Raw genomic sequence first — 13,351 nt, 5'->3', positions numbered from 1 at the left:
TTCCTCTTACGAGATCTGATTAAGTGAGTATCTTACAGAGACATCGCTCCTTTAACACGACTGACTTCCAGTTCACTCCATCCCTGCCATGTAACGCGTCCCCGGCTCTGGCTCTCACCAGCCTTAAGTTTTTCCACCTTCTCCTGATCCTCTCTGTGGAAATAAAAGTTTCATCCAAACTAATTTATAAGGGTTTTCCAATTCATATTATGTAGTTAGACACAGAGAGAGAAGCTTCCAAGTGTCCCCTAGTTTCTAGTCACAGAAGGTAAAATAATTTACATCACTATCACTGTGATGAAACTTGTCCATGACCAAAGCAAGCTGGGGAGGAAAGGGTTTATTTGGCTTACAAATTCCACATCACTGTTCATCATCAAAGAAAGTGAAGCTAAGAACTCAGTCAAGGCAGAAGCCTGGAGGCGTAGATGGATGCTGCTTACTGGCTTGCCCTGCATGGCTTGCCACAGCCCAGTCTTGTGGAGACATTTTCTCAATCGGGGTTCTCTCCTCTCAGATGACTCTAGCCTGCGTCAAATTGACGTAAAATTTGCCAGCACAATTGACCCCTTGTCAAGTTAACACATAGCACTTTTTAAGATATAGCTTCAGGGGAAGGGGAGTTCATCCTCAAGACCTCAGATTAATAAGCATCACAAATACGAGACATGTTGCAAAGAGTCTCATATTATTTGCCAATTCAAATAACTTTAAATTTTCTGTCTCTGTAAAAAGTCTCTTGTAAATCTATCTCCTTTAAAAATCAAAATCTCTATTAAAATCCAAAGTCTCTTAATGTGGGATCCTATAAAATCATAAATAAGCTACATATTTTCTTACTTCAAGAGAGGACACAGTCTCAATCTGAAGAAAGCAAAACCACACTTCAACCGTGTAAACGATTCCATTTCCAGCAGCTGGGATTCAGTCATGATCTTCTGGGCCCTTCCAAGGGGCTTGAGTCACTTGTCCAATTCTGTCCTCTGCTGCACACACGGCTTGGCTTCTAAGCTGAAGCCAACTCCACCCCATCACTGCTGTTCTTGGTAGACGTCCCATGGTACTTACATCCCCAAAATGCTGGGGTCTCTGCTGCGATGGGGCTGCACCTTCACAAACAACCTCTCCCAGCCTCTTTCAGTATCGAGCCTCAGCTGCTCTTCACGACCCCTTCACGCCTTCGAAACCAGTCCCACCTCAGTGGTTCTTTACCAAATTAAACTTTCCAGTGTGAGATACAATCCCAGCTACCTCTGGAACACAGCGACTGTATGCAGACTCTTTGGAAACACTTCCCAGAAGATTTCTTTCTCAGTGATGCTGGTTAAGCACTGCTAATTTCTTAGCGCTGACCAGTTGACCAGCGTCAATTGTACCGGAAAAGCAAACTTTTTTTCTTTTATGGTTCTGATCTCTTGTTAATTACAGCCAGTATGTCAGCCCTGCATAACCAGAACCACAGATTCTTAATTCAAGATATGCAACATCCCTGATAGAGTCTTTGAGTGACTCTCAGACTTCCCTCTGTCATCTGCCTTTCTCCCAACACGCTTATCTTCCAAGCTCCCTTAGAACAGATCACCAAACTTTGAACACTCAATGACTTTCAGAGCCCAGAGTTCTAAAGTCCTTCTACAACCCCCCTCCCTGAAAATAACATGGTCAAATCTGTCACAAAAAAACTACCTCAGAATCTTGATACCAATCCATCTTAATTAAGGTTACTATTGCTATGAGGAAACACCATGACCCAAAGCAACTTGGGGAGGAAAGAATTTATTTAGCTTACACTTCCACACCACTGTCCATCATCAAAAGAAATCAGGACAGGAACTCACACAGAGCAGGATCCTAGAGGCAGGAGCTGACCCAGAAGCCATGGATAGGTTCTGTTTACTGGCTTGCTCCCCATGACTTGTCAACATCCCAGTGTGGGAGAAGCATTTTCTCAATTGGGATTCCCTCCTCTCAGATGACTCTAGCCTGTTTCGAGACGACAGAAAATAGACCACAGGTCTAGCTCTTATTTCTGGCACAATTTAGTAACCTTATCCTGTCGCTTTAGCTGGAATCAGATGACATTGCCACTCTATGCTCCCCCTTCCTCTGCTTAAACTCAATCCATGACATGGGCTTACATAGTCATCTCTCACCCATTTACTGGATTTAATATGTCCTCTTTTCTACATGTGAGGGAAACTCTTAAGGAGAAAGGGGGAAACAACCAGACATCTTTTGATTTGCTTAGGAGCTTTTCTGAGCTCACCCTGAAACAGTGCTAACTGCTTCTGTGCAGGAATGCATCAAACCCTGCCTCCCAGGTATGTAAGGCCATGCATGCTCTGTGAATTTATTAACTATACTGCAATGTATCCTTTACACACACACACACACACACACACACACACACACACACACGATAATTATTCTTGGCCTTACACTTCTCAAAATATAATGACAATTCTGGTCACAGCCCTGGCATCTTGATAATGCAAGCCATAGGCCTTGTTTATGAACAGCGATTGCTCAGGCACATAGGATTTCTCCGGCCCACCTAGACATTAGGAGTGGAATTGAGCAAGAAAAGAAACTCACCTGTGTAAGCCAGGCTTTAGATCTTGAGCAATCTGGTCCCTGAATAGCCAGCTGTAAGAGACTCTGCTAATTTATTTTTAGCATGTAGCATGATTAAAGAAAAAAAAGCAATAAACTGTTGTCATGTGACCTTGCTGATACTTGAGAACTAGAGTTTCTTAAAGTGGAACCTTGGACTGATAGTATTTGGGAGCTTGTTAAAAACACAAAAAAGCCCAGCTGGGAATGACAACACACACCTCAGGAGGCTAAAGGTAGAATGTTTGCCTTGGCTTTGCTCTCCTCTGATTGCCAGCACGTCCAGCCCTGTACTGAGCTTATAATAAGTGATAGCCCCGGAATAATTATGTACTTGGATATATTTTTCAACAATGTATAGTCAAATAGAAAGTTTTTTAAATTGTAAGATTAATATAATTTTGAGTGTCTATACTATAGGCAAAAAATGCTGTCAAGTAAAATTTACCAATGCACATCCATTCTCATTTTGTAATACCTACCAGAAAGTTTCCAGAAAGATTAAAAAAAACACTCCAAATCTCACATATCTGAATGACCAATTCAAATGTATAGTTCAATCCATCCATTTTATTAATTTCATATATGTTTATTAGTACAAATTGAATCATTCTACTTTACTAACAATTTCTTTGAACACATATTTTACAGCAAATTTATTTCCCACGGAAACATAAAGCTAACATACAATGCCACATGTTTGACATGCCTGTGTATTCTTTTTTTGTTGTTGGTAAGGGGACTTCATTTTGAGGTCAGCTTACTTGCATAAATGTAACAAGTTGCTACACGCATATATTTTCCCAAGCATAACAACATTGGAACACAAGGGCCATTCTGTTTACGTAGAGATTAAAATGCAGTCGAGCGTGTTCTTAAATACCTTAATATAAAGGTCAAGATTTGTAGTAAGTCCTTTTAGCACCCGGAGCAGAGAATTAGACTAGTGACGGTTGGGTGTCCGGATGAGCAGTCTAACCACCAAGGTCGATGTCTAGTCTACCATTGTGATCAGAACTCCAGTCACCTTACTTAATCCTCATGGACGCTAGGCAGAAGATTTGACTTGGAAATTACCAACCCTGCAAGTAAGCGCTTGCTCTGTACAGATGGGAGGAAGCCCATCCTGTCCCTGTGACCTCCACGGCAACATGGACTCTGCTTTCTAATGGCTACAATGAGAATTTTTACCTCCTGCATGAGAATATCCAGCAGCTACCAACAGGCAACATTTTGAAAGGCTTAGAGGCTCTTTGCAAATCAGTTGCAAACAATCTGCTTGTTTTCCATTTTGTAAAGGTTTGGACATCTCATTCATGCTCCTTGCTGTTAATTCCAGCACTATTCTTTTCTATGCTGAGCTCCTAGAGGGGTCACCGATCATGTTCACAAGTTAATTATGACACTATTCTCTTACAATCTTCAGTAGACAGGGCCCTCTTACATCCAGAGTTCACTGTGGGATCGCCTCTATGTCTGCTGCCTGATTTACATTTTTCTTTCATTTAGAAAAAGCCTAGATGTCAAGTGTCCAACGAAAGAGAAAATACTAATTCCAGCACACTACTGTGAATGGAATCTGAGAGCTGTAAGGACTCGTGCCCTTCACTTCAGACGAAGATCCCAAGCGTAACAGCATTGGAACACAAGGACCATTTTGTTTACATTGAGATTAAAATGCAGTCGAGCGTGTTCTTAATCGCCTTAATAATAAAGGTCAAGATTTGCAGTTAAGTCATTTTAGCACCCGGAGCAGAGAATCAGCCTAGTGATGGTTGGGCGTCCGGATGAGCAGTGTAACCACCAAGATTGATGTCTTATTCTACCCCTGGGATCTTCCCTGGGATCCAGAGGGCCACGTGGCTCTCTGTTGAGCACAGCAAGTCTCTTGGCGTCCAAAACACTGCTCTGACCACTGACCTCTGTACGGTAACTTCACGTTACCTTGTCCAATCCCACCCAAGTGGTTCAGCTCTTTTAAATAACTAAAAAAAAAAAAAAAATATCCTACGTGTTAATTTTTACAAGACGTTCTACCTTTTTTTTTTCTTTCAGATAGCTCTTTTGGCCATTCTGAGAGGTCAGCACAGATGTGGAGTTTGGATCTGAGAGGTCAGCACAGATGTGGGGCCCAGAGTGGAATTAAGGACACACAGCCAGTGTCTTCATGGTTACTGCTTACATATCTTTCCTCCACGTCAGACTGGAGAAAATGGTGTCTCTCTCTTGTGGAACAGGGGCCTTTGATGATGGCTACAGGCAGGTTAAGATGCTGCAAAGCATCTAGTGAGGACGTTTCAGACACCAGGAGATGCTGGATGACTACGTGGGAGAACGCCAACCTAGTTGGACTCTGGGCATGTGCTAAATGGAGTGAGGGTGGGTTTGTACCCAGAATCCCCGGTATGACCCCACCCCCCTAAATTTCTTGGAAACGCTGAATTGAGTCAAAAATAAGACAGTGAGAGTCCTCGAGGTTTTCACAGAACACGAAGCAAGGTTCGTAGCATAGACATTTTCGTCTAAGTCCAAAACTACAGAAGTATAGGTAGTTAAGGTTGGTTCCCAGACAATTCTAAATGAGGGTGGTAAACCAGAAGTCTAGGATAGGCAAACTGTAGAGACGCCCACAGCAGATAAAAGTTTCAAATGAAAAGCAGCCGGATGTCTCCCCATTCCCGAAAGAAGGCAAAAGGTGCAATTCTGCAAAAATGGACTGCAGCGTGAGGGAAGCTAGAGAAACACAAAGGCCACTAATGGTAATATAGGCCGCCACGGCGTTTCTTTCAATGACAACTCACCCAGGAGGTTATGCATCTCCTGAGGCCACTTACCAGGTCAAGCAGAGAATGGTGAAACCTTCTAAAAATGGAACTGGGGAGCAGAGAGTGAGCAAGGAGTAAAAAGACAACTGTCTCAGGCCAGTCTCACCACGGAGACGACTCACACATGCGCACTTCCAACACGACATAACCAAACCGAGCTGCCAAGGAGATAAGGAGGAGGAGTCCATCTGAGCTCCTTAGCGGCCCTGCTCATGCCCTGGCTGAACCTAATTGACTGAGAGATGAGAGGCACCGAGAGGGGAAGGTGTTTTAATACCTGCCAAGGAGCGTACAAGTTCGCCTGAACCCATGACAACAGATGATCTCCTTAAAGGTCCTCCGCATCTCTTGGCTGCGGAGGGCGTAGATGAGGGGATCGATCACGGAATTGCACATGATCAGTATAAGGTACATGTTAAAGTAAGACATAAAGCAAGCGCAATAGACGTTCTGAGGGCACGAGATCATTAGGATAAGGTGAAGGAAGAAGGGGGACCAGCAGACAATGAAAATCCCCAGCAGCATGGTGAGGGTGATAGCACCCTTCATGCTGGCCCTTTGCCTCACAGAGTTGTATCTGGGGGAAGCCGCTATCCGCTTGACATGGTTCCGGGCCAGGAGGAACATGTGTATATAGAGAGACACCATGAAGAACAGCATGGTGAAGAACATGGAGATGAGGCAGACGATCACGTACTTGGATTCGTAGTAAATGATGAAGACGATACCGCAGCTTATGCAAAAGGTCCAGATGCAGGCGATAATCACCCCCGAGCGCCTGGCCGTCATGATGTGGTGGTAGCGCAGGGCGTAGAAGATGGTGATGTACCTGTCCACCGCAATGGCCAACAGGCTGCACATGGAGGCCACCACAGAAATGCAGATCATGGAGTCGAACACGTTGTCGATGTGGCGCACAAAGGTGTCTGCTATCACCACGTGTTTGTTATTTATCAAGTATATGGTGATGGTCTCCCAGGCGTTGGACATGCTCACCAGCATGTCGGCCACCGCTAGGCTGCCCACAAAGAAGTACATAGGTGAGTGCAGGTTCTTGTTTTTCACTATGGCCCCGATGACCAGGATGTTCTCCAAGAGGCTGACGAGACCCAGAGTTAGGAACACCTCCACGGCAATGCCCATGTCTTCGCAGGCGGAAGACTTGTTATTGACATTTTGTCCTAGGATGTTGTCCTCCGAGGCGTTCAGGGTAAGATCCAATAAAGTCAGGTGAGACGAGGAGTTCATCGCTGGAAGAAAATGCCTCCACTTCTTGGCCTCAAACTTACTGTAAAGACAGGTTTGTTTGCTGCTGTTATCATGATCTCAAGAACGTAAGAGCACAGAATGTGCTACCAGACCAAAACCAGTGCACCTACAGAAATGGGTGGACACACAAAGTAGACTGAGGTCCTGACCCTGCTTTACCTCGTTCTGACTTGTGCTCCTGGTGCTGGAACTCTGTCCCTCTAACACAAGCCTAACGTTTTCCCAGGCTTCTCCACATACTCACATTCTGTCACGCTTGACTTACAGTTTTTTGCAAAGCTTCCATTTTTATGTAAAGTTCAACTTCTCTTTCCGTGTCTGATTTTTGGCTCCTAAGTTCACTCTCAGAGCATTCCCCCGAACCCTATCCAAACTCCATAAAAAGTCCCAGGCAGTCACCAGATTTTCCCATTATTGGACTAGTGCTCATATTTTGCTCAAATGAGTCAAGATTTCTGAAGAACATATAAACATTCCATTAAGGAAGGCAGATTTATCTGTGTTCTTATCATTAACCAGGACTCTCCTCAAAACCTCAATTCATACTTTCTGGGGTCATAAAAGACTGCAATGAAGGGGTCGCTTACCTTGAGCATAAACACAAAGTTACTGTCTCTGATAGATAAGCTTGCTTTGCAGTATATTAAGTAGAGAAAAACAACAGTACTTTCCCCTCAATAAGTATTTCCCTTGAATTCTGAATGGTCTAAATTTCACTGAGTCTGAATGCTATTTTTATAAGTTCCACACGAGCACGGTATGAGGAAATAGTTATGAAATGTCAGAACAAGACACATTCAGAGAGCCATCGAATTAGCCATGAGGTAGAACTATCGGATCGTAATCATTCATTAGCAATACCTCAGAGGTGTAGATAGACCCATTCTACTGTTGAATTAATCACACCACCCAGCTGCTTTAAAAAGCTCTCAGCACAAGTTGTCTCACCCATTCTGCTCTGCTCCACGCAAAGGTAAGCATGATTCCTCACGGGTTCCAGGCGGTTTCTGGGAGATCGAGTTGTGTCCTTTACCCAGCTCTGATCTTGCATCCGGGCCAGGCGTCCTCACTGGACGCTTTGCTCTGCCTGGGCACCTGATGTCCACCTGCGCAGACCTCGGCGAGAGAGTAGGGCCATCGCCAGGGCGCAGTCTCCTCCCGACCTCAACTGGCACCTCACCACTCTGCTTTTAAACAGCCTCCTCCGCCCGCCCAGATCGCCGCCTCTCGGACTTCTGAGTTCAGGTCTCCAGCAACTTGCAGCCACCAGCTTGGGAGCCTAGGAGTCGTGTTTGCAGTGCCACCTAGTGGTCCACCGCTAGGTTCTTGCAAAGCACTGCTCTTAGATCGGAGGTGCTTCCAAAGTTACAAATCTTTCTCCCTAGGTGCGCACAGATGGGTTTTCCAGCTACTGATTCGCTTTGTCTTCCCCCTCCCCCCTTTCTTCTAACTCACTGATTAAAACTGTCCAGTTCAATGAACTGATCTGCCCTGTTCTTTGTCTTCCCTCTAGAGTGGCTCGCCGGTGTGCCTGATACTTTGGAAAAGGGACAACCTGGAAGCTCTACTGAGATTTGGAGATCACACACACACACACAGAGAGAGAGAGAGAAAGAGAGAGAGAGAGAGAGAGAGAGAAGAGAGAGAGAGAGAGAGAGAGAGAGAGAGAGAGAGAGAGAGAGAGAGAGAGAGAAACAGAGACATAGACACGGAGAGAGACAGAGACAGAATGAGAGAACAAGAGAAAGTCAGAGACAGAAAGAAACGGAAAGAGACAGACAGAGACAGAGAAGCGGTAGAAAATGCAGGCTTTGTGGGGGAGTCATCATGTCATGGAGGAGAGCAACCTGTGAAATCTCTGAAGAGGTTTCCTAACTTCAGACTAAGCCTCTGTTCGTGCAGAAGAGACCTGTTGGCAGAAAACACCCTACAATCTAAGTGTCCCCGTTTCCGAGATCAGAGAGGGATCTGCAAAGGATGCAGGTTTCACAATAAAGTACTGAGAGTGGAGTCTTCACAAAGGCCCCAGGCGTGGTGGGGTTGATCTGTGAATGCAATACAGTGCGTGGAGTTGCACTGAACTGTTTTTCTTAATCACTTTTTTAAATGATTAAGGAAGTGACAGCTTTTTGTCATTCCCAACTCACAGAGAGAAGAGAGAATAGAGGGAGGGAGGGAGGGAGGGAGGGAGGGAGGGAGGGAGGGAGGGAGGGAGAGGGCATACAGCAAGAGCAAGCTTCTAACATTGGGAAGCATTAAATGGGATTTGAAAGCTGGCAGCCCTGCTGAGGAACCCCTCACTTTACCTGACTACAGCCTCTTAAAGGAGCACTTCCTGCCTACCAGGAACGGTTCCTTCAAGATGCTGCTGGAGTTAGTTATTGTAACTTAAAACCAGGCATGGTGATACCTTCAGAATTGGCCTTCTTCCTTCCTTCCTTCCTTCCTTCCTTCCTTTCTTTCTTTCTTTCTTTCTTCCCCCTCAGGATTGCTTTGGCTACCCAGGGTCTCTGCACTTTTATGTTGGTTGGTTGGTTGGTTGGTTGGTTGGTTGGTTTTAATTTCTGGTATTATAGCCATTTTCACAATATGCTAATCCATCTTCTAGTGTCTTCTACCTCCTTGCTTAGGCATATTTGGGGGTATTCTTTTAGTCTGTTTCTGAGGTTTCTTTATGGGATTTTTTTTTTTTAATGTTTCACAGGAAGGCTGCTGGGTTTGATTGGTTAATTTCGTATACTGTCACTTTGCTATGTTTTTTTTCTGGATCCAGATTCTTTAGGCTCTTTTACAACCACAAGTGCATCATTTGCAAACAGGGTAATTTGATTTCTCCCTTTTTAAAAACTCGGTATCTATTTTACATCTTTATCTCACTGCTCTAGCTGAGGCCTCAAGTATTGTCTGACATCATTGTGGAGAGAAGCAGTCACTCTGGTTCTTGATTTTAGTGGAAATTCTTTGAGGTTTCCCCCATTTAATAAAATGCTGGCTATAAGCTTGTCGTGAAGAGCTTTTATTATGTTGGTGTAGTGTCCTTGTATTCCTAGTGTCTTCAGACATTTTACTACAAAGATATTGCAGTTTCCCAAAATGCATTTCCACATCTATTAAGAAAACCAAGTGATTTTCTTTGAGTCTTTGAGTCCATTTATATAGTATATCACACATTGATTTACATATATTGAACCATCCTTGCATTCATAGGTGTAAATAAAAGGTATTTACAGGGCGGTTTAATGCTATACCCATTTAGTGGAATATTAGTAGCTAGTCATAGTAAGGCCTATCATCTATTTGCCCATGAGCTCCCGACCCAATTAACATTATTAGCAGGCATAAGTTCCGTCTTGTGGAGCAGACCTATGTTCAATCAGAAAGTAGTTGCTAACTCATGCCATTCATGCCACCATCATAGCAATAGACATGTCTTGCCAAGCTGGTTGCAGGACTCTCAGCTGAGTAAAAAGGCTGATTATTTTTCTCCACCAGCAGTGGTGAACAGGGGTGAACAGCACCCATTCCCCTATGAAAGCTAGCCAATAGACATGAAGCTTCCAGGTGGATATTGGCTTGCTTGCCCCACGTTCCTTCCATTACTTGAGTATGTGAGGTCTTCCATGTGGTGGAAATCCGATGGCCTTCCTATCAAGCCCTGCAGACAATTAAAGACATGGTAATGGCTTTTAAGGTTTTGTGGGGTCTGTGAGACCCCCATCAACCAACAAGGAGAAAAAGATAGACAAACTTGGCGTCGGATTTTTGGCGTGTGATAGCCTACAGCATACAGTGGAAACATTATTCCCCTCTAAATGGTAACTCTGTCTACTTTGTATGCATGTATGTGTATATATTTTAAGAAGTTTATTAAATGCTCTTCATGTGGCTTTTTCCAAAGGACTTCACAGTTAGTTCTTCTTTGCTGTACTCCCTCCTTGACCCTGCCCTCCCACCCCTCACTCCACCTGACACTTCCTGCCTCATTATTCCCCTCTCCCTCTCTACATTCCTGTGTTCTACTATCTTGAAATCCCTAGGTTTTCTAGCCTCCCGACTTCCACGGGCACTCTAAATTAAACACACACGCCTAAGAAGGAAAGCTAGATCCACATATGAAAAAAGAACGTGTCGTGTTTCTTTCTGTCTCTGAACTAGCTCACTCAGTATGACTGCTTCCAGCTCCAGCCACTTACTTGCAAATTTTATTTTTCATTCAAGCTGAATATTCCACTGGTATAAAACATTTTCATTATCTATTCCATAGTTGATGAACATTGGGACTGAGTTTATTTCCTGGCTATTGTGATTAGAGCAGCACCAAACAGTAAGGACGAAACATCTCTGTATAAAAGAGTCACTTGTCTATATAGCCAGGAAGAGTACAATTAGTACAATCATATCATAGATCTATGCTTAACGTTGGGAAGTCACCCATGCTAACGTCCGTAGTGGCTATGCCAATTTTCACTCCCAGCAGTGAGCATTCCCTTTACCCCACATCCACACCGGCACCTGCTGTCATGTGTGGATTTGTTTTCGTTTGTTTTAATATTAGTCAATTCTGGCTGGGGTAAAATAAAATCTCAAGGTAGTCTTCATTTTCCTTTTTCTGATGGTTAAACATTTTAAGAAGTTCTTACTAGCCATTCATGTTTCTGAGAACAGGTTGTGTGTTTTCTTTCTGTTTAGTTGTTTAGATATTGACTGTCAAATATATAGCGATTTCCCCCCCACACTCTGTAGGCTGCCTATTCACTGTTGGTAAGAGTTCATTATAAGTATTTCAGTTTCATGAGGTCCCATTTGTTAATTGTTAGTCTTAATTCGTATGCTGTCAGCAAGTCCTTAGGTGTGCCCATAAGTTGGAGTGTATTCCCTACTTTCTTCTCTAACAGATTCAAGGTATCATTGATCCATTGGTATTGAGTTTTGTGCAGGGTAAGGGGCAACAATCTAGTTTTCTTCTTCTACATGTAGCTATCCAGTTTGCCAACAATTGTTGAAGATGCTGCCTTTCCCCCAATGTGTTCTTTTGAACTCAAAAACAACAAACAAACAAACAAACAAAAAACAGGTGCCTGTAAGATGGGCTTGTCTGGTTCTCCAGATCTATCCTGTTATCAATTATGCTTTTCTGACAATAACGCAGTTTTTGTTACTATAGTGTTACCTCCAGCAGTTGTCCAGGATTGTCTAGCCATCTTGGGAGTGTGTGTGTGTGTCCATATGGAATTTATGGTCATCTTTTTCAATTGTTGGGGGTTGTAGATTGCTTTTAGCAGGCATTTTCATATTACTCCTACAAATCCATGAGTATAGGCGGTTTTTCCACCTTCTGGTGTCAATTTTTTCCCTTTAGTTTTAAATTGTCATTGTCTACTGGTGTTCTACTTCTGTGACTAGGTTTATTCAGTATGGGATGGGGGTGGGAGGGATAGTAGCTATTTTGAATAGAACTACTTCCTTGGTTTTTTCCTTGGTGTTTTGTCATTGATATCTAGGAAGGCTAGTGATTTTTGTGTTGATTTTGTATACTACCACTTTGCAACATAGTTTTCTGGTAGACTCTGGATTTTATGAACAGAATCATTTGTAAGAATATTCTAACTTCTCCCTCCTCTATTTATATCTTTTATTACCTTCTCTTGGATTATTGTTCTAACTACAGTTTCAAGTACTGTTTGGGACGGCACAAAGGATGAATATCCTTTTCTTGTTCCTGATTTTAGTAGAAATGTTTCAAGTTTCTCTCCATTTAGCGTGTTGCCTGTGGCGTGTTGAATATTTGCCTTATTAAGCTTGTGTTCCTTGTATTCCTGGATTTTCCAAGACTTTTATAAGGGAGTATTAGATTTTCCCAGTGCATCTAATGAGATGATCATGTGACTTATATTCTTGAGTGGATTTATGTGGTGCATTACGATTGTTGACTTACTTATGTTGGACCACCCAATTTCTGGGAGGAAGCTGATTAGCCATAGTGGGTGTGTTCTCAACTTCACTCATTCTTTTCAGAATTTTTGCATCTATGCTCATAAAGGAGCCAGCTTGCTCTGTAATTGTCCAATGTGTGTTTAGCTTAGTGTCATTCTGGCTTCCTAAAAAAAAATTCGAGGCACAATTTCCATGTTTCATGGAACAGTGTAAGGAGCACTGGTTTTAGCTGAGTTCCTGGGAAAGCTCTGTGGGAAATCAGTCTGGACTTGGGCTTTTGCTTTGGATGGAAGTTTCTTAAGTGATGTTTCAATGTCATTTCTTGGGTTATATCTAACTTTTAAAAATCTCTTGGGGCTGGAGAGATGGCTCAGTGGTTAAGAGCACTGACTGCTGCTCTTCCAGAGGTCCTGAGTTCAAATCTCAGCAACCACATGGTAGCTCACAACCATCTGTAATGGGATATGATGCCCTCTTCTGCTGTATCCAAAGACAATGACACTGTACTCACATATGTGCAATAAATAAACCTTCTTGGTTTAACTTTGGTAGGTCTTGCGCATTAAGAAATTCATCAGTTTCTTAAAGCCTTTCCAATTTAGAATATGGGCTGTGATGTGTGTTCTTACAACCCCTGGATTTTACCAGTGCCCTTTGGAATACCTTTTAACCTCTATTATTTTGGGTCTTTCCTCCTCCACACCTCTAAT

At 43.2% G+C, this 13,351-nt stretch overlaps 1 protein-coding gene across 1 annotated transcript; it reads right to left on the bottom strand.

Annotated features, from left to right (window-relative positions):
- Window positions 1-3,163: 3,163 nt before the first annotated feature.
- On the bottom strand, window positions 3,164-8,205 carry Mc5r (melanocortin 5 receptor). Its single transcript, NM_013182.3, has 2 exons — window positions 7,656-8,205; window positions 3,164-6,726 (listed from the first exon to the last, which is right to left on the bottom strand). Exon 2 carries the CDS (start codon window positions 6,684-6,686, stop codon window positions 5,709-5,711), a length of 978 nt encoding a protein of 325 aa, NP_037314.1. The 5' UTR covers window positions 6,687-6,726; window positions 7,656-8,205; the 3' UTR covers window positions 3,164-5,708.
- Window positions 8,206-13,351: the final 5,146 nt, after the last annotated feature.

This window comes from Rattus norvegicus, chromosome 18 (assembly GCF_036323735.1).
Source record: "Rattus norvegicus strain BN/NHsdMcwi chromosome 18, GRCr8, whole genome shotgun sequence".
In the NCBI taxonomy this organism is placed as follows: Eukaryota; Metazoa; Chordata; class Mammalia; order Rodentia; family Muridae; genus Rattus; species Rattus norvegicus.
The sequence above is the reverse complement of the archived record's forward strand: the minus strand, read 5'-3'. Positions and strand labels throughout refer to the sequence as shown.

Excerpts from the sequence above, each read along its gene's own strand:
- Mc5r (NM_013182.3), bottom strand. The coding sequence starts at position 6,686 with ATGAACTCCTCGTCTCACCTGACTTTATTGGATCTTACCCTGAACGCC.